Here is a 21,167-nt window from a genome sequence, read left to right as displayed (position 1 = left end):
TGTCTGTTGGGGAAGCATTAAGGGCTTTGGTAACGGTGCAATCTCATTAATGACTGCTCCGTTTTTACCATTATGCCCCTTCGTGTATTTATAAATACTTTCCCTCTCTTTCATTTTTCCGTTTCTGCAATCTTTCAAACTTTTTCTTTGTTCGTGCTGTGTTTAGACGTACTATACTTTCGGGCTTCGGAGACTTCTGCCTCCTCATTTTCAGAAAGAGGTTAGTTTCTTTTCTTCGTCTTTGCATGACTTGACTTCGTAGAGGAATAGTTTTGTAGTTTTTGCTTGGCTCTTTTTCTCCTCTCTAGAGACCTTTTTGATTTTTTCTTTTTCTTTTTCCTTTTGTAGGTTTTCTTCATTTACCTTTAGAGAAAGAAAAATGGCCTCCGTAGATTGGGTTGACGTTACAGTTTTGGGGGAAGAGCCGTTGGTGGATGCGGAGTTTATTACTCACCTTCGCACTCATCATCGGCTCTGTACTTCGGAGAAAGATGAGCCTAAATATGAGTTGCTAGTTCCCAGTTTAGAGGACCGGATTTGTCATGGGAGAGCCAGCGAAACGGCCCCCCACTTTTTCTTTATGTATGAATGCATGATCACCCGTCTGGGCGTCTTTCTGCCCTTTTCGGATTTTGAGATGTCTGTTCTACAACATTGTCGTGTTGCCCCTACCCAGCTTCATCCCAACTCCTGGGGTTTCTTGAAAATTTACCAATTTATTAGCCTTGCTCTGGATTTCCCGACTACTCTGAAGATCTTTTTCCATCTTTTTCATATGACCAAGCCTTTTAGCGGGCTGAATAATAAACAACAATGGGTTTCCTTCCGAGCCATACAAGGTCGGAGGATTTTTACCCTTTTTGATGAATCTTTCCATGATTTTAAAAATTTCTTTTTCAAAGTGCAAGCTGTAGAGGGTCACCATCCCTTTTTCTTGGATGATAACTCTTTTCCCCGCTTTCCTTTATACTGGCTGGAGGCCACCCCTTGCGAGAAATATAGTTTAGATGATCTGGATGAGGTAGAGGCTGCTGTCGTGGGGTTCCTCCGAGAAGTTTGGGGGAGGGCCCCCTATTTGGATACCAAAAAGTTTCTCCAAGGGTCTCCGACCTTTGTCCAATCACAGCTAGGTAGTTTTATAGTATGTTGAATTCCCGACTTATTGACCTAATATTCCGACTTGTTTGATTCTTTAGCTGTTTGTGTTCTTTTTCAGAAATGGCAAAGAAAAACGCTCAAGAATCTTTTCAAAGGGTCCAGGAGGCTAAAGCTAAGTCTCGCGCTCGATCTGGTGTTGCCAGGGTTATCTCTCCTCCTCCTCCTCCTCGTAATGTTGGAACTCTTTCCAATCCTATGGTGATTTCTTCTTCAACTCCCTCTCAACCGTCCCCCGTCGTCCGACCTGCCCCCGATCCCAAGAAGCGCAAGCTCCTAGAGTCTGGCTCTTCTGGGGAGGTTAAGGCGGATGCTCTCGCCTTTGTCCGAAAGAATATCTATCCTTACGCCCGCATAGGCATGGATGATATGTCTGTTCGGAACCACCTTACCACCATGGTCGAGGAGAGTCTTAAGGCGGCGGGGGTCTGCGGCAAGCTCCTAGATATCTTTGATAGGGCTCCTCTCAGCTCCTTAGGGGCGTCCTCGAAGGTCGAGGAGCTGGAGGGGAGGCTCCGTATATATGAAGAGCATGAGGGGAAGTTGAAGAAAGAAATTGCCAAGTTAAAGGAGGAGAGGGACACCCTTCGGGAGAAAGGAAAAACTTTGCAGGCCCAATGTAATATGGAAGCAGAATTGAGGAAGACGGCACAGGCCAGCTACCAAAGCCTTTTCAAGGATCATGTGTCTGTGAAAACTGACCTGTTTAATTCTCGGAAGGCGTATGAGGAGTTAGAAGACTCTATTGCCGATGGCGCCGAGGAATCTTGGAGGATTTTTCTGGAGCAGGTCAGAATTATTGCTCCTGACTTGGATCTGTCTCCTTTGCATCCTGACAAAGTTGTTATTGACGGCGCCATCGTTGATCCTCCTGTTCCCGAGGTCGTTTCTGAGTCAGACCTGAAGACTCGGGGGCAGAGGATTATTGAGTCTCCTCCTCGTTCCAAAGATGCTCCGAGTTCTTCAACCGTCATTCCGACTTCCTCTTCAGTTTCTCTTCCTGGCCCTAGTGGTGCTCCTCCTGAATCTGGTGGTGGTGATACCTCTGCTCCTCTAAAAAGATGACTTTTATTTTTTCATGGCTATACGGGGACTCGGCCTGTGAGTTTCCCCTTTTTTAAACTTTTATTTATTTTGTGCAGCTCTAACAATCCTTTTTGGCCTTTTAAGGCCGTAAACAAAATATTTTGATAAGTGCCCTTTTTTGGATAAGGGTTTTTAAGAAAGCGAACGCCCTTTTTTGGATAAGGGTTTAAGTTACCTTATGCGTGTATGCTTTTCTGTTTTTGATATTTCAAAAACTCTTTTGATCTTTCTTCTGAAAACCTTTTCTTTGGTTTGTCTCGTTTTTTCGAACCTTTTAACTTGAGGGCTTTTATACAGCCTTCAATCCTAGGTTTTTCAATCTCTTTTCATTATCCTTTATACTCAACTTCGCTTTAGTGAGTTTCCGTGACTTAGGCTATTTTTGCGATGCGTTTTTCTTCTACTCGGAATACTTCCGAGTTCGTTTTACTCGGGTTCTCGTTTCGACTTAAGAGTCGGATTGTTCCCGAGTTTTTACGATCGACTCATATAACCTCTTTACGCCGACTTGTACCTCGTCGTTTTATCCTGACGACCATCTAGGTCGGTTCATGGGATTTTCACGTTTTGTCGAGCTTAAGTCGGCGCGTTTCGTAGAAAGACTTAGAAAAATAAAGAAGGATATTATAAGAGATATTGTAAAGTAAAAAGATCTTTATTAATTGTGGAGGTACCTTCTTGCTACTAAGGGTCTTGACAACTTATTTCCCTTAGCCTCTACTATGATGCCTCGTTAAAAACCCTTCTCCAGAAAAAACCCCTTTTTGGGAAAAAATCATGAAGTTGGGAAAAGAGTACATCAGGGAGTAGAGTTCGCTTTTAACTGTAGTACCTTTTCATATTACAAGCATGCCACGACCTTGGTAGTTCAGTGCCATTCAGGCCGGTTACTTTATAATAACCTTTCCCTAACACTTCCTTGATTTTGTATGGCCCCTTCCAATTTGCGGCAAGCTTTCCTTCTCCTGATTTGTTGACTCCAATGTCGTTTCTGATGAGGACCAAGTCATCCGGGACAAATGTTCTTCGAATGACTTTCTTGTTGTATCTGGTAGTCATCCTTTGCTTTAATGCCGCTTCTCTTATCTGGGCACCTTCTCGGACTTCGGGGAGCAAGTCGAGCTCCTCTTTGTGCCCCTGTATATTTCCGACCTCATCATGGAGAATTACCCTTGGGCTTTCCTCATTGATTTCTATTGGAATCATGGCTTCTAGACTAGTCGGAAGGGTGTTTCTCCTGTGGCGGATTGGGGGGTTGTCCTATAAGCCCATAGCACCTGAGGGAGCTCTTCAGCCCAAGCTCCCTTTACTTCCTGTAGTCTCTTCTTTAATCCTGCCAGTATGACCTTGTTGGCTGCCTCGGCTTGCCCATTCGCTTGTGGGTGTTCCACCGAGGTGAACTGATGTTTTATTTTCATACTGGCTACTAAGCTTCGGAAAGTGGCGTCGGTGAATTGGGTTCCGTTATCCGTAGTAATGGAATAAGGTATCCCATATCTTGTGATGATATTTTTGTAAAGGAACCTGCGACTTCTTTGAGCGGTGATAGTGGCTAATGGTTCTGCCTCTATCCACTTTGTGAAGTAATCTATTCCCACGATCAAGTACTTGACTTGTCCTGGTGCTTGGGGAAAAGGGCCTAACAAATCCATTCCCCATTTTGCAAATGGCCAGGGAGAAGCGATACTGATGAGCTCTTCTGGTGGGGCTACGTGGAAATTTGCATGCATCTGACATGGTTGGCATTTTTTCACAAAGTCTGTGGCATCTCTCTGCAAGGTCGGCCAATAGAATCCTGCTCGGATTACTTTCCTGGCCAGCGACCTCGCTCCGAGATGGTTTCCGCAGATCCCACTATGCACTTCCTCCAACACCTCGGTGGTTCTTGAGGTCGGTACGCACTTTAGCAATGGCGCTAATATCCCTCTTCTGTAAAGGACATTTCTCACCAAAGTATAATGTTGTGCCTCCCTTCGGATCTTTTTAGCTTCTTTCTCCTCCTTAGGGAGGATGTCGAATTTCAGGTATTCGACTAGGGGATTCATCCATCCGAGGTTTAAACCGACTACCTCAAGTACCTCTTGTTTATCTTCTGCTTTTGATACCGAGGGCTCTTGGAGGGTTTCTTGAATCAGGCTTCTGTTGTTTCCTCCTGGTTTGGTGCTTGCTAACTTGGATAGGGCATCTGCTCTGCTATTTAGATCTCGAGTTATGTGTTTAACTTCGGTTTCTGCAAAGCACCCTAGGTGCTCCAAGGTTTTTTCCAAGTAACTCTTCATATTAGAGTCCTTTGCCTGATACTCTCCGCTTATTTGGGAGGTCACCACCTGTGAGTCGCTGTATATCATCACCTTTGTAGCACCGACTTCTTCTGCCAACTTTAATCCGGCTATCAGGGCTTCATATTCTGCCTGATTGTTTGAAGCCGGAAATTCAAATTTTAAGGAAACCTCTATCTGGGTTCCTCTTTCATCTACCAATATTATGCCTGCGCCGCTCCCTGTTTTGTTGGAGGATCCATCTACATAGAGTTCCCATGTGGTCGGCTTTTCTTCTTGATCTCCTGCATATTCTGCCACGAAGTCGGCGATGCATTGGGCTTTAATTGCTGTCCGAGTTTCATATCTCAAATCGAACTCGGAGAGCTCTATTGCCCATTGAATCATTCTCCCTGCAACATCCGTCTTTTGGAGGATTTGCTTCATGGGTTGGTTTGTGCGGACTCTTATTGTGTGAGCCTGAAAGTACGGTCGTAGCCTTCGTGAGGCTATCACTAAGGAGTAGGCAAACTTTTCTAGTTTGTGGTACCTTAGTTCAGGGCCTTGTAGGACTTTACTGATGAAATAGACCGGGTGTTGTCCGACCTCGTCTTCTCTTATCAGGGCCGATGAGACTGCCCTGTTTGCTACGGATAGGTATAGGACGAGGTCTTTTCCCGGTGTTGGTCGGGTTAAGATAGGAGGTTGGCTTAAGAATTTTTTGAACTCTTGGAATGCCTCCTCGCATTCCAGAGTCCATTCGAATTGGCATCCCTTCCTTAATAAGGAAAATAGTGGAAGGGATTTTAATGCCGATCCTGCCAAAAATCTGGAGAGGGCTGCAAGTCGGCCATTGAGTTGTTGAACCTCTCTCAAACAAGTCGGGCTTTTCATTTCTAGGATGGCTCTGCATTTATCGGGATTGGCCTCAATCAATCCCCTTTTGTGTTAGCATGAATCCTAGAAATTTTCCTGCTTCGACCGCGAAGGCGCATTTTGCGGGATTTAGTCTCATCCCATGCAACCTTATGGTGTTGAATACTTGTGAGAGGTCGGATAAGAGGTCGACTTCTTGCTTGGTTTTTACTAACATGTCGTCGACGTATACTTCCATTAGGCTCCCTAGATGGGGAGAAAACACCTTATTCATCAGCCTTTGATACGTGGCTCCTGCATTCTTTAGTCCGAATGGCATGACCACGTAGCAATAGTTGGCTCTGGGTGTGATGAATGATGTTTTTTCCTGGTCGGGTTCATACATCGGGATTTGGTTGTATCCCGAGTAGGCGTCCATGAATGATAAGTATTGGTACCCCGAGCTGGAATCCACCAGGGTATCAATACTTGGTAGGGGATAAGGGTCCTTAGGACACGCCTTATTCAAGTCGGTATAGTCGACGCACATTCTCCATTTACCATTCTATTTTTTGACTAGCACCACATTGGCTAGCCATGTTGGGTATTTGACCTCTTTAATAAAGCCGGCTTCCAGGAGCGCCTGTATTTGCTCTTCTACTATTAAGGCTCGTTCCGGGCCGAGCTTGCGTCTTCTTTGTTGTACAGGTCGGGACCCTGGGTAAACCGAGAGCCTGTGGGACATGAGCTCGGGATCAATCCCGGGCATGTCGGAAGCCTTCCATGCGAAGAGGTCAGAATTAGCTCTTAGGAGTTCACCCAACCTTTGTTTTAGGGTTTCCCCTAGGTTGGCTCCTATGTAAGTGTTTTTTCCTTCCTCCTCACCGACTTGTATCTCCTCGGTTTTTCCTCCCGGTTGGGGTCGCAGCTCTTCTCTAGTCCTTGTGCCGCCTAGCTCTATGGTGTGGACTTCTTTGCCTTTTCCTCTTAGATTTAGGCTTTCGTTGTAGCACTTTCTTGCCAACTTTTGATCTCCCCTCACCGTTGCTATTCCTCCTGGAGTCGGGAATTTCATGCAAAGGTGGGGAGTGGCTGGGGTCGGGAATTTCATGCAAAGGTGGGGAGTTGATACCACTGCTCCAAGGCGATTAAGGGTAGTCCTGCCAATTAAGGCATTGTAGGCTGACCCTTCATCGATGACTATGAAGTCTATGCTCAGAGTCCTTGATTTTTCCCCTCTTCCAAAAGTGGTGTGAAGGGGCAAGAATCACAGTGGTTTTATCGGCGTATCTCCTAATCCATATAGGGTGTCGGGGTAGGCTCTCAACTCTTTTTCATCTAACCCTAGCTTGTCGAAGGCGGGCTTGAAAAGGATGTCCGCCGAGCTTCCTTAGTCTACTAGGGTTCTGTGGAGATGGGCGTTGGCTAGGATCATAGTTATCACCACGGGATCATCGTGCCCGGGGATTATCCCTTGCCCATCTTCTTTTGTGAACGAGATAGTGGGGAGGTCGGGTGACTCCTCCCCGACCTGGTATACTCTTTTGAGATGTCTTTTGCGAGAGGATTTAGTGAGCCCCCTTCCGCAAATCCTCCTGAGATCATATGGATATGTCTCTCTGGAGTCTGCGGCGGTGGATCTCTTCTATCCATATCATCTCGCTTTCTCTTTCCATGGGTGTCCGACCTTTCCATGAGATATCTGTCAAGCCGACCTTCTCTGGCCAACTTTTCTATCACATTTTTGAGGTCGTAACAGTCGTTGGTGGAGTGACCATATATTTTATGGTACTCGCAATAATCGCTGCGGCTTCCCCCTTTTTTATTTTTATTAGGTCTAGGGGGTGGCAGCCTTTCAGTGTGGCAAATCTCTCTATATACATCCACTATAGAAGTTTTTAGAGGAGTATAAGAGTGATATTTCCTGGGCCTCTCGAGACCGAGTTCTTCCTTCTTCTTGGCTTCCCTTTCCCTTTCCTTAGTTGAGGGAGGGGGTCCAGGTCGCCAACTCAGGTCCCTTAGTTTTGCATTCTCTTCCATATTGATGTACTTTTCGGCCCTTTCTTGTACATCACTTAGGGAAACGAGGTGTCTTTTAGATATGGACTGTGAGAAGGGACCTTCTCTAAGTCCATTGACTAACCCCATTATGACTGCCTCTGTGGGCAGGTATTGGATTTCTAAACATGCTTTGTTGAACCTTTCCATATAGGCTCGCAGAGATTCTCCGACCTCCTGTTTTATTCCCAGGAGGCTCGGTGCATGTTTTACCTTATCTTTCTGAATTGAGAACCTCATCAAAAACTTCCTTGAGAGGTCTTCAAAGCTAGTGATCGATCTCGGGGGAAGGCTATCGAACCACTTCATCGCTGCTTTCGATAAAGTGGTCGGGAAAGCCTTGCATCTCGTAGCGTCGGAGGCGTCAGCCAGATACATCCGACTTTTGAAGTTGCTTAGATGATGCTTTGGATCCGTGGTTCCATCATAGAGGTCCATATCAGGGCTTTTGAAGTTCCTCGGAACTTTTGCCATCATTATGTCCTCGCTGAAAGGATATTCTCCGCCCAAAAGTTGGTCTTCTTGTTCGTCGCGGGAGTTGTGACTTTTGAGGGAGGATTCTAGCTGTAAGAGTTTTCTTTCTAACTCTTTTCGCCGCTCCATCTCCTCTTTAAGGTACCTTTCAGTTTCCTTTTGTTTCTCCCGCTCTTGCTCCAATTGTTCCAGGCGACTGTGGACTAATCCCATTAGTTCAACAACGTGGGCTGGTCCGCCTTTCTCTGATTCGCGCCCATCTGAGGAATTTACCTTCGGGTTCTTCACTCCGGAGGTACCCTCTCTATGTTGATTGTTGTCTTCCTGGTGTAGGGCCAGGTCTTCATCATTATTGCCCATGCCTGGATTCTCTTGTTCAGAATCTGTTTCTGCATGGCCTTCTTCGTGGGATCTGTCCGCCATCAATGAATGATCTCTCGGGTCCCCAGCAATGGCGCCAATGTTACGGTGGGTAACCGGAGATTAAAATAGATGGATGGCGCTAGGTGGCCCAAATGTATGAAGGAGGAGGACTCCGGGTGGATCAGCAACTCGGGAGACTCCGTCCGACTTGTTCGAGTGAGGTGAATGGGGGGGTGGTACCTGCAAAGACACTCCGATGCCTAAGTTAGCAAGAGTGTGAGCAGGTCTAGAGAGTATTGGACTTAGAGATACCTGAGGGATGTCAGTGTATTTATAGTGGCGAGCCAATAACCACCGTTGGAGTAGTGCCGTATCTTTAGGGTGCTAACCGTCCCCATTATCTTGGGGAGGTTAAGATATGGCGTTATGAAGCGGTTAGAGAGATTTTAGGGGCGGTTACTCATTTGAATGAGTGTTTATCTGCCAGCTAATCTCACATCCGACTTCTTCAGACCAAGTCGTGGTTGATACCGACTACTTACGTGGAGGTCGGTACTTAGCTAGGCTTAATCCTTCAGATTAGGCCTTTTAGTTGGACCTGGGCCTTTGCGTTGGGCCAGGGTATGAACAATATATATACCTAAATTTTATTATATTTTTGCCCCCACTACAAAATTTTGCTGGGTCCGTCACTGTGTGTTGATTAAAATTAAACATATTAAACAAAATAATAGAGGAAAGAAGGTAAAGAGAATAATATAAGCAAGATCCAAAAAAGCACACACTTGATTCATGTGTTTTCTAAATTGACTAAAGAAAATCCAAAATAGTGGAGGCTTTGTTGAGTATTTGTTCGGAAAATTGGAAGAGAATATCTACATTGCTATGAACCATGCATCATTATCATTATAATACTTAGAAGACAGAAAACCCTTGTGCCATTTTTCTTCTTGGTAAAATTTGTATTGTTCTGCTGTTCCACTAGTTACCAAAAAACAATCGCATAGAATGGTTGTAATAATAATAATAAGAAATGATTATAGATATTTTAGTATAAAAATCAAATGAGATTACCTCTTATGTCAACAGAAAATTTCATAAATAAAGTGGAGATGCGGGGGATCGAACCCCGTGCCTCTCGCATGCAAAGCGAGCGCTCTACCATTTGAGCTACATCCCCAGATGTTGAGTCTTTCTAAAATAAGATATTTTGATGAACTAAAAAATTAAAAACTTAATCATCATTAAATTAAAATAACAATATTTAATAGATAAAAAAATTATAAATTTAATGATATTAATTCTTATTTTATCACTTGATAAATTTCTTTGTACGAGAAGTTCTCATTTTTTTTTGTTATAGAATTTGTATTTCTGGATTTTTCTGTTGTAAGTAGATTCCTTGTTCTTTTTTTTCTTTACCTCTTTGTCAGACTTTCGTGAAATACTAAACTTCAAAAGCCAAGAGCCCAAGACACATTACAGACAAAAAATTAAATTTCGTACGCAACTTCAACAAAAAACAAACCCAGTGTTAATTATAGGTAGCCCAAATAAAATGAAGAACATGGAAAACCGAAACAATTTTAAACTAAACAATAAATCCTGACCCAAAAAAAAACCTAAACAGCAAAGCCCTTGACCAAAAACATTATAAACAACAATGCGTTATAAGTTAAAACAACAAAAAGTTATTAGCCTCGTATGGTAAATCATGTGCCTCTTAATACACTGTATCCGGATTCGAACCTTGGTGTATGCACCAAGTTGAAAAAGAACCCTTTAATGTTGTGTGGATAAGTGTGTAGTGAGTGTGTAGTAATACCTAAAATTAGAGGTTGTCAAATCCATCTAATAAAAAGATTAGTCTAATAGTTAACTTATTAGTCCGTTTAATCAACTGTGTTCTAATTACTTTCTTTTATCTGTATATAGTCCCCGGACATGTTAATTGAAGACTATGAAATTGATAACTAGGTTGATCCAACCTGCCCAAGTCAAAAATTTTCACAAGAATACAAACTCTACTTGAATCTCTTGCACCAAAATAAAACTTGAGAAGATAGTTCCAATATCAAATTTTATGCGCCTAGATTGGCAAAAAAACAGAGCCAATAATGACACTTTTCCTTTTTTGAAAAAAAAAATGGACTCCACCAAAGGCTCTAATCTTTGGAGGAAAAAATCACCCACACTAAGTCAATAAACAAGAGCAAAAATAATATAAATCAAGAAAAGAGAAAAATAGAGTTAAGCCTCAAGATGAATGTCCAAAAAAAAAGCCTCAAGATGGTAGTCATGGTACGTTATATTAATCGCTGTACTAAAATAGCCTTTAGATTCCAATTACATTAGTGAAATTGAAAAAAATGTATTATGTTAGTCTCTTAATTTTTTATCTATGCATTAGGCATACATGCAACTTAAGAAATCGGGTTATGGGTTCGCGAGACACCGGTGCAAACCTTTAAAGTTGTTGATTGCCGTTGAACTCATTGTATAGTTGGAACAAAATATAATATGATAAAAAAACATTCATGCATGCATGCTTTCTTCTATATATATTCCTCTATTTTTACATTTCAACATTTTTATGTATTGATTATTTTTCACATTATTTAAATTTAATCATTTTCTTCTATTTTTACACTTCTAATCATTTTTCTTCTTAATATTATCTTCTCATTAATTTTCATATTAGGTGAATTTTGTGGTCTATATATAATAATTCATGTCATTATTGAATATTATGAAATAAATTTAATATTAATAATAAATAATTCAAAAAAGGTGTTTTTTGGAATAAACCACCCAAATTCAAATCGTTACGTTAAATAAGTCATTAATAATAATGTGCCAATTCATAATACATCAGGTCAAACAAATAAGATTTATTAGGAGACTCTTGATATTTTATACGATGGAATACATATCGCGTGTTAATATCATATTATAAATCATACTTTGGAAAGGAAACAAAAAACTAACACAAATTATAAATAAAATATCGTGGAAATTCAGTTAAAGAAAAATGTAGTAACCACAAGAGTCAAGACATTCTATATTACATAGCCATCAAGGACCTATATATTATTTAGGAATTTAGACCGTCTGTTTCTTAGTCAATTTATGAATGGCTTAAGGCTTAATTAAGCAGGCCATTGAAGACTTATTTGAAGATAATATGATGTTCTCAAAGTTCTAGTTTCTTCAAAAATGTCAGCTTAATTGCTATTGCTTTCATTTCATCATCTTTATTAATGTACAATAAATTAAAATACTAACAAACTCTTATATGGCAATTGAAAATTGTTACAGCAACACTTGTGTGTTATGTTACACAAGAAGGTGGATGATGTTTTGATTTCATTTTTTATTTTGGATTTTTATGTCAGTATTCTATTTAAGAATTTATTATCGACCAATTAATTACTATATGCATAAGACAAAATTCGAATTTCTAATGTTTATTTAAGCAAACTAGTAAACTAACCACTAGACGAACCCAATTTATTTCATATTTTGAAATTATTCCTTTCACTTTAGTAGTTTGATTTTTATTTGAATTAAACATCATGGGGCAATTTTTTATGACTAAAACTTACAAGTAAATGACGCATGGTTGCTGATTACGACCACATTATAAATTATTTTCGTAAAATGTTTCTCCGAAGTTGTAGCCATTATAATCCAAATATAATAGAGTTGGTATTTGTATTCACATACGGCCAAAAACAGTATACATAACAGAATATCTTTTGAGGGTTACATTAGATTCCTTGTCTTCACTTGGCACAAAACGTGCTAGCTAGATTGTTAGTTCATGTTATGATAATAAAATCAACCTAGTGGAGATTTTGCATAGTAAAATATTCTATTACAGTTGAATTGGTTCTAATCTTTTAACTTACACTACCCACCATTTTACCTTGTCTTTGCTCTGTCCACTTGGTCAACAACAATAGCATCCTACTATATACATTAGAGAAAAAAAAATATTAAACGGGCATTTTTTATTTTTTTTATTTTTTTTAAATTTTGTGAAAATAAACAAGTATAATTTTATTAGTTTACTATTTTTTTCTTTCAAAAAATCTTAAAAATAGAAAATATTAAAAAAAATACTAATACAAATCAAATACACCTTAAGTGTCTGGATATTTGAGTATACATATATCATTTAATTTTTTTTTTAATGAGAAAGACACTTTAAATCCGAATTAAAATATCAAATATAATTCAAAATTCTAATATTAGTAGTAGTAAATACTTAACAATTCTGGTATGTTACTAACAGTATTTCTATCAATTTTTGTCAACTCTTGTTTATAATTGTATTTAATGGAAGTGTCTTTGTAAATGACTGAATGTGTCTAATAAAAATGTCTTTTTTATAACTGTGTCTAATTAAAGTATCTTTATAGATGGATTTTTTAGATGTATCTCTTCATACATGTATTTAAAATATAATAATTAATTATTATTGACAATAAATTGACACATAGTATATTAGTACCCTATATTTTTTCAATATTTAAATATTATGAGTTTAATTTTAATATATTAATATAAAACATTATTTGATTAAATTCATGCATTTAGACTTTACATGTTTAATTAATTATGTAAAACTTTCATAGATTGAAATTATATAAAAATTAAATTGATATTATAAATCTTATTATTTTAAAAATTTAGAATATTTGTGTGTTGGCATTGAGGTTGAGAATATGTCTTGATATGACATATATCCATGGATGGCATCCTCATATTGATCTTCACACTCAACACACACAAACACCATCCAACTTCATTTTCTCATTGTCAATGCACCCTTTTCCCACACTTTTCCTATCACCATCAAACCATAAGCAACAGGCATGCTACAACAATATAAACGTATATATATTATTAATCAAAACCAGTCCAATAGATATAAACAATCAACCATAAACCAGCAATAAAATAACACACAAATAAAGAAAGAAAACAAGGGCCTCCATTGCTGCAAGCACACTTTTTTCTCATCCAATGATCCAATTCATTGACTCAAATCCCCCCGACACACAAACACCATATAAACTCACACAACAATAACATAAAACAACAATTTCTCCATAAATTCTTAATCTCAACAACACAATCTACAAACTCAAAATCCTCAAATCCAACAACATGGATAGGCTTGTGAAACCAGACAGAAATGAAGTGGAAGTTGTGTTCATCAAGTCACAAAAGTGCAGCTCCACTTTCAAGCTCACAAACCTAATGCACACAATGACAGTGGCAGTGTCACTAACAACAACAAACCCATCAATCTTTTCAATCAATAAACCCTTTTCCATAATCCCACCACTCTCATCATCCAATTACACTCTCCAACTCACTCATCACCACCAACCACCACTCTCCGACCCTCCTGATGCCGTCACCGTCCGCACCGCCATGCTTCCCGTCGGAAAGGCCCACCATGACGACCTCCGCCGCCTCTTCTCCAAGCCTGGCCCCCACGTCTTCCGCGACGCCGTTTTGACCATCTCCCTCGTCGGACCCACCGTCCCCGAATTCCTCATCACCACCCACCGTACCCAAATCCCTGAAAGCTTCAAGCTTTTCACCAATTCACTATCCCAATGCACAAAGCCCCAACTTACGAACCTTATAAAACCCGCAATTGAACAAAGAAACGCAGAAACCGTAGCCGTTTTGATCAAAGCCGGCGCGAACCCTAATTTCAGAGACTCAACGGGAAAATCCTTAATCCCTTACGCGATTCGGCACGGGAATTTCGATATTCTGAAGCTTCTGGTAGACTCTGGAACCCGAATTGAAAACTCGGTTGACCTAGTTCTTCACGAAGCCGCGGCGATGAACAGAATCGATTTCATGGAGCTTCTATTGGACTCGTTCCGTGACGAATTGGACGTGAATTTAGTGAATCGTAACGGCGAAACGCCTATTCACGTGGCTGCGATTCACGACCACGTCGAAGCAATCGAGTTCAGCGTTTCCATCGGCGTAAACCCTAACGCCATCGACATTAACGGCTCCACGGCGCTTCACTTCGCAGCTTCTAACGGAAACTTAAACGCCGTTGAGTGTTTGTTAGAATTCTCGAACGTGAAATACGTTAAGAATCGGTTCGGGAAAACGGCGTTTTCTTTTGCCGAAGAGAATAAGCACTTTCACTTAGCCGAAACGCTGCGTTTCGGTGACTTGCTATTCCGCGCTGCGAGGGTGGACGATGTTCACACGCTGAAGAGGTTGTTGGGAGAAGGCGCGTGGGTCAATCGGAGGGACCAGAATGGGTGGACGGCGCTGCATTGGGCTGCGTTTAAGGGTCGGATTAAGAGCGTGAAGGTGTTGGTTGATCATGGCGCGTGGGTTGACGCGGTTGATGATGCAGGTTACACTCCGTTACATTGTGCTGTTGAGGCAGGGCACTTGCAAGTTGCTATTTTGCTTATTGGTCATGGCGGGTCCCAAGTTAGCCTTAAGAGCTTCCAAGGTGTTGTTGCAACTCTTGATTTGGATTCTCTTGAAAAACATGTTACTCTTAGATCATCATCATAAATTCTTAATAGATCTTTTTTTTTTTGAAAGGGTTGGAATAATGGTACAAATTTTTTTTATGGATTAGCTATGTATGTAATTTTGTACACTAAATTTTCATCCATGAAAAATTTTGTTTCATTTCTCACTTATAACCAAATGTCTAAATGTGTTTAGAGTAAGAAAATGTACACTCTTGTAATTTGGTATATCAATTTTGTAAATTGTTGTTTTTGGGATATTTTTAGGATATGTTTACAAGTTTTGATTTTGTAGGAAAGGGAAATATTTGAATTGTATGATGGACTAAGATTTATACTTCATTTTGTTCTATTTTCTTCCAATTTTATAACTGTTACATATTTTTAGTGCTTTGAGTAAAAAATACTCTCTTTTCTCTTCTCATTTGTTAATCTCTAATTCTCTATACAAACCTTATGAACGAGATAGTGAAATGATTAGAGAATTAATAAGTGAGCTCTTTAACACTAATAGTATATAATGAATGAATTACAATACAAGAGGTAGTTCAATATTTTAAGTGCACTTAAGAATTTCTTATTGGTTTTTTTCTTGTACGTTTTTAATACAATCAATTAGTTTAATTAATGAAAAATATAGTGTAATATTTTTATAGTCATAATTGATAACATATAATAACTATAAAGAGAAAGGGATATCATGTATAAGTTGAATTCAAGAGGGGACCTCTTCAGTTTTCTTTGTAAATTTTATCCTAAGTACGGTGGTTGATGAAATAAGGAATTTGTTAGAGCTACTATAGATTTTTTATTTTTTTGGGTCATGGCAGAGCTACTATAGAGTTTAATAACACTGGCCAAAAACTGATACAATGCTCTCTTAGATCCATGACCTCTTCATTGTTAAAACTTAAAACCATTTTCATATCTTGATTTTTGGGGATTGTTATTCTCCACTATTTGAAAATTAAAGCCCTAATGTTGAGCCTAGTTCTAAATATATTTTTAGTCCATTGTGAATTTATGCTCTTAGCAAAAACTTCCTTAGCTTGACTGTAATTTGTTTTCAGGTAACAGCTGACTATTATATAAAAAAAAATGTTGAAGACTTTGTTAAGTAGACAATAGTTTTTGTGAACAATATGAGCAATGGACTCTAAAATTAGCCCAATAAAGTAAAAATACACTGCACCCTACAATTATCCACCTAAATCTTAATATTAGGATAACCATCCGAACACCTAGTGAATTGAATATCTGATATATCCATTGTTCATATTATTTAATATTTTTATTATCTATCTATACTTTTTCTGAGTCTAATGAAATAAATTATTTGTAATATTATTCATGTACAATATATATATATATATAGTTTAAAACTTTATTTTGGATTCTGGACCCCTAGAAATAATATCACTTGATTTTAAGCTTTGTAACTCAATACTAAGATAAATTTTCAAGCGTATTACGAGGCTATAAAAGAATTAAAAAAGAAAAAATGGAAGGGGGTGGGGGAGGATAATTTAGTATAGAATTTTTCATTTTTTTGTTTCTCATAATCTTTTATAGGTGAATTTTATCCGGCTCTCCCTAAAATAACATGTAAATTATTCTCTATATTGTGTCACATCTTAATTGGATATTTGCTTTTAATTTGAGTTACTATCTTAACCATAGTTAGATTATAATTAAATTTTTAAAAAGGATAAATGTATAATTTATTAAAAGATTAGAAATTGATTTTTTTAATTTTCCAAATCACGTAAACAGTGGTCCTAATCCTAAATTCTTCTTCCTCGTTTTCTCTCAATGTCACTCAACAACTCTTTCTCACTAGTCAACCTCTCCCGAAGTCTCGAACGGCCGAACTCCAAAGTCCAGAAGTCACGATCGCGTCTTTGGCTCCTGGTTTGCGTCGTCGTGTCCTCGTCCGTCGCTGCTGTCACCCTTGGCCAAAGTCTGATTCGCCGTGCTTGGACAGGTTGGTTTTCTTTCTTCTCTACGTTCTTGAAACTCCCTATCAATTTTTTTAATTATTCAGTTGGCTTATAATTTGATTACGGTCAACAAGACGATGCTACTTGGGAGGCTCAACGAGGATGAATGAATCGGGGAAGAACGAAAGGCCGAAAGCCATGGCAGAGGGTTAATATACATCTTTTGAAAATGATTTGGGAAAAAAGTCATATTTTAATTTTTAATATTTTAAAAAATTGTATAATTATTTATTTTAAAAATTAATTTAATCATAAAATAGTCTAACCATGATTAACCTAATAACCAATTAAAAAGTGACACATCACATAGGATAAATTACATGTTACTTTATAAAATGTACGGTAGAATTCCCTCTTTTATATATTCAAGAACTTCATTAATTAAAAATAAAGGCATTGTATATATTTATAGCCACACTAAGGGACTTTTTACAATCTAGATCAACAATCAAGTTTAAATTAAATCTACATTTCTAATCAATTAAAATTATAGTTTTTAGTTTTGCAAAATTGATGTATAGATTTCATGGTTACTGAGCTATAAGGCTTTTGTGAGCCATTTAGCGGATAGGTAAATAAACTTTTCTATTACGAAAAAAAAAAACGTTGGTTCAGATGTAGCTTCCAAACACTATGTGAACTTCCAAAAAATAAAGTATATATCATGTTCTCATGATATATGATCATTACAAGCCACTGATATGATACTTAAAATAGAAATAAGTACTCAATTTGTTTCATAATATCTGTTCTAATATCCATATAAAAAGACAAATTTTATTTAATAATATATTTACAACCTTTCTTAGAAATTACATTGCTATTATTAGAGTAAATATGGAAAAAAGAAATCAATGCTGCATAAGATATTTTAATATGTTAAAAATTACAAATGGAGATATTACGAAATGGATGAAATATGGAAAGAAAACGACCATGGTGATGATTGTGATGTGCAGACGTGGTTCCCTTCAATTAGGTAATGGTTTTGATTAGGCATATAGATCTCGAGAGTTTGGATAAAATTGAAACGTGAATGAATGTGCTCTAATTTACAAATTTGTAATGGAGGTAAGGTGAAAACAAGAAAGATTTGGTACATGGTTTATATTACCCTAACATGGAGACACTCAGCACCTAACCCATTTCTTGGCCTTGAGCCAAGTTTGGTTATTGGGCTAAAGATAACCAATTTAATCAAGGACCTAACACTTATTTTAACTGCATAAAAAGAATATGTAATGTTATAAGAGGAATACTGTAATTTTATCTTTTTTGCTACAACATATAAATTTCAATGTTAGTTTCTACATATGCAATATTTGTGCAACATTTGTGCTTTCTGAAAATCCAAACTCAACTTCTAAACAACGGAACTAACTCCTGTCAAAAAAATAAAACTAGTAGTTAGTTCACTAGTCTGCGTAAGTGTTAAGAGGTTCCAATCTTGCCTTATGCATATGACAACGCATTGGCAAGCAGCAAAATATTAAATGGAGCTCCGATCCGCAGCAGATTAGTCATTGCCCTGCCGGATTGAGAGATACCGTGGACAACCAAAAAAACTACTAAACAATGGCCCCTATAGAACTGTTGCTGTTGCACAGATCCATATTTGTTCTACCAGAGAGGGCCGCAAACTTATCATTAAACCGTAACAAAGGACACTTATCTATCAAGTTTGAACCAAGGTATGCATCTTTGAGGAAGACCGTACTTCTCACACCTTTATTTGTAAGGTAAAATATCCCATGATGCTTTATCAAGCAAAGCAGCAACTTAGACGGCAAACGACACTCGGCCTGAAATGCATCCAGCTGCACAGATGTCATCCTTTTCTCCATGGTCAAGCTAAAGAGCTCATGAATCACAGCCACAGCACGCTTTCGGGTTTCCAGAGCAGTAGGGTCAAGCCTCCTTGCATTCAAGTAAGGAGAAGGAAAATCCATCCTCTGCCACCTCTCAAGATTCTCAAGGTAACTAACGTTCGGCCTAAAACCAGGAGGGAAATTCATTTTGAAAGCAAAGGGACCCATATAGTTGCCATCTTTTGAAATCCTTACTTTTATCCGAACCCCACTTTGGTTCGCGCTCAGAACTCCTTCCTGTGCCAACCTAAGTGATAATTGGATTAGCTAGCTGATGTGTGCTTAAAATAAATTCTAATCAAACCATTACTATGCTATTTTGGTTAGTTAATTTATGTAGTTGGTGCCGCTAATAATGAAAATGTTATCAAGAAGCAAGCATCACAGCTTTCTTTCAAACGAAAAGCAAATTCTTTTCACCTTCAAAATCGATGAAAAGCAATAATGCACAAATGAGCAAGTACCTAGCTTCCCTGGCAGTGACAGCTAATGAGGAGTCCCAATCCTCCAACTCAAGGCATTCCTTCCCAGCAACACGCTTCACTGAAAAAAAATGAGGGTACTTAGGAACCAAAGACTCCCTGAAATCACAGGGCAAGCCCAATTCAGGCCCAACAAACTCGAGAGTCTGCAGGGGTACCCGGCAATCAACAGACAGCATCAGCAACTTCCTAAGATTTTTCACTTTTCTTAAGTGATACATAAACCAGCTATGTAAACAAAATCCTCCCTTGTTTAGCCCTTTTCTCGTACAATTCTCATTACTACCATGCATTTCAATTAGCCAACCAACAATTACATACACACTACATGGCAGCAAGTAGCATAATACTCGGTTATGACCTTTTTTTTTTGGGGGGGGGGGGGGGGGGGGGGGGTTTAGAAACAGAGAAAAGATCTTCACCGTAATGAAATGATGAAGCAAAATGAAATCACAAAGTCAATGTGCCACATTTGAATTCAATCTCAATACACTTTCCATATAAAACTATGCACTATTGTCATACAAATAAACAGTGAAGAATATAGTCGGATATTTAAATGACATTGTGAAACTCTTTTAGCTGAGCACCTATATATATATATATATTGGTGCTCAGCTAAGTATAAGAAAAAACACACCTTATCTTGTCTCCTGAAAAATCTGCCAAGTCCCAAGGCCAAATGTGATTGCTCCAAGTAGAACAGCAACCATCTAGATAATTTTCCTTCCAGAATAAATAAAATAAAATTAATGAGTTTAAAAGAAGGTTGGATCTTTGTGATCACAAATTCAGCATTGCAAAAAACAATATTGAATGAACAAATAAAGAATCAATAGAAGGCATAAAATAGTACATATCCTAATGTCTAAAAAAACTGGTCAATACAAAAGACTTTCACCATTATGTATCAATCAACCTAACTATCAACTCATTTCTATTTTCAATGTTGAAAAATCAATTCTAATTATAAGTCAACTTCCACACTTCAATTTGATGCCTAGATTTTCTTATGGAATAAGCAAAACCATGCTAATAGTAACACCATAACTTTATTTGGTCAACATTCCTCCTATGATATGCTGAACTTTATCGCCTTAATTTTAACCTATTACACATGGAATATTAATAATTCTTCATAAATGATACTGATTTGAAACTTATTTTAAGCTGCTCCTGTTCCTCCATTATCTACTTTGCGAGTTGGTTAGTTCTTAGTCCCTGCCTCTCTTCAAGTCAGGTATCCAAATTGTTTCCCTTCAAATTTGCAACCCACCATTCCTCCCTTATCAACTTCCTCTCCTGTATCTTGTATTATGAAAATTACACAAAGTGATGCTACATCTTTTTTAACTACTTAAAATAGAAACATTATTACAAGTATGCAAGTACTCTACTTAATACCTGCAGTCACCATAAACATAACACCATCACAACTAACAAAGATAAAAAATATACACGGAAATAATACATATTATTGGTACAGTAAAAAGAATATTTTATAGAGTAAATTTTGTAATAGGAAAAGAATAATAAATAGGATAATTTACATAAATAAATTGATTGGAGATCAAATTTACACAAATGTTGTGAATAGAAAATGGTTACACATCTGTCCTAAACAAATCTATATAAATCGAATCAGGATAATTCAATTTAAACATTTACACGTAAATCAAATTAACCTATTCAATTTGGCAAGCATCCAAGTAAATCGAATTAACCCAATTCGATTTACTAAAATAGGAGAGAGAAAGTTCAGTCCCATCATAAATCGAACCAGTGAATTTTGATTTAAAAAAGGCATAGTTATTAAAACCGAACCGGTAATCGATCCAGTTATACGAGTGGGTCACTGGTTCAACCAGTGGATTACTGGTTGATCCAGTTGATCCGGCATAATTAAATATAAATATAAAATTAGAAAAAATAAGCTTAAAATTATAAATTCAAAAGCATGTCTTCACAAACTCACTAAAAACAAACAAGTATCAATTCCAAGGTTCTAAGAACCGGACCGGTCATCGAACCGCTC

At 38.2% G+C, this 21,167-nt stretch overlaps 3 protein-coding genes and 1 non-coding gene across 4 annotated transcripts in view; 1 reads left to right on the top strand and 3 right to left on the bottom strand.

Annotated features, from left to right (window-relative positions):
• Positions 1-21,167, bottom strand: part of LOC127744778 (protein WHAT'S THIS FACTOR 1 homolog, chloroplastic) — a gene marked incomplete at its 3' end in the record, with an annotated part of 80,851 nt that overhangs the window by 58,233 nt on the left and 1,451 nt on the right. The window contains 1 exon segment of the mRNA XM_052257071.1: positions 19,773-19,858.
• On the bottom strand, positions 9,357-9,429 carry TRNAA-UGC (transfer RNA alanine (anticodon UGC)). Its single transcript has one exon. It is a non-coding gene; the product is annotated as a tRNA-Ala (tRNA).
• On the top strand, positions 13,221-14,851 carry LOC107475885 (protein VAPYRIN-LIKE-like). The gene has a single exon (XM_016095556.3). The coding sequence runs from the start codon at positions 13,425-13,427 to the stop codon at positions 14,820-14,822; it is 1,398 nt and encodes a 465-aa protein (XP_015951042.1). The 5' UTR covers positions 13,221-13,424; the 3' UTR covers positions 14,823-14,851.
• Positions 17,530-19,329, bottom strand: LOC107475887 (protein WHAT'S THIS FACTOR 1 homolog, chloroplastic; the record flags this gene model as incomplete). The annotated part of the gene is given in 2 exon segments (XM_016095557.3): positions 17,530-18,897; positions 19,115-19,329. Coding segments are annotated over 2 exon segments (762 nt in total), but the record flags the coding sequence as incomplete, so codon positions are not given.

The sequence above is a fragment of the Arachis duranensis genome, chromosome 2 (assembly GCF_000817695.3).
Source record: "Arachis duranensis cultivar V14167 chromosome 2, aradu.V14167.gnm2.J7QH, whole genome shotgun sequence".
Classification (NCBI taxonomy): Eukaryota; Viridiplantae; Streptophyta; class Magnoliopsida; order Fabales; family Fabaceae; genus Arachis; species Arachis duranensis.
Note: the sequence above shows the minus strand (reverse complement) of the source record. Positions and strands in the feature narration are given on the sequence as shown.

Bases quoted from the DNA above. Each gene is read 5' to 3' on its own strand.
- LOC107475885 (XM_016095556.3), top strand. From the start codon at position 13,425: ATGGATAGGCTTGTGAAACCAGACAGAAATGAAGTGGAAGTTGTGTTC.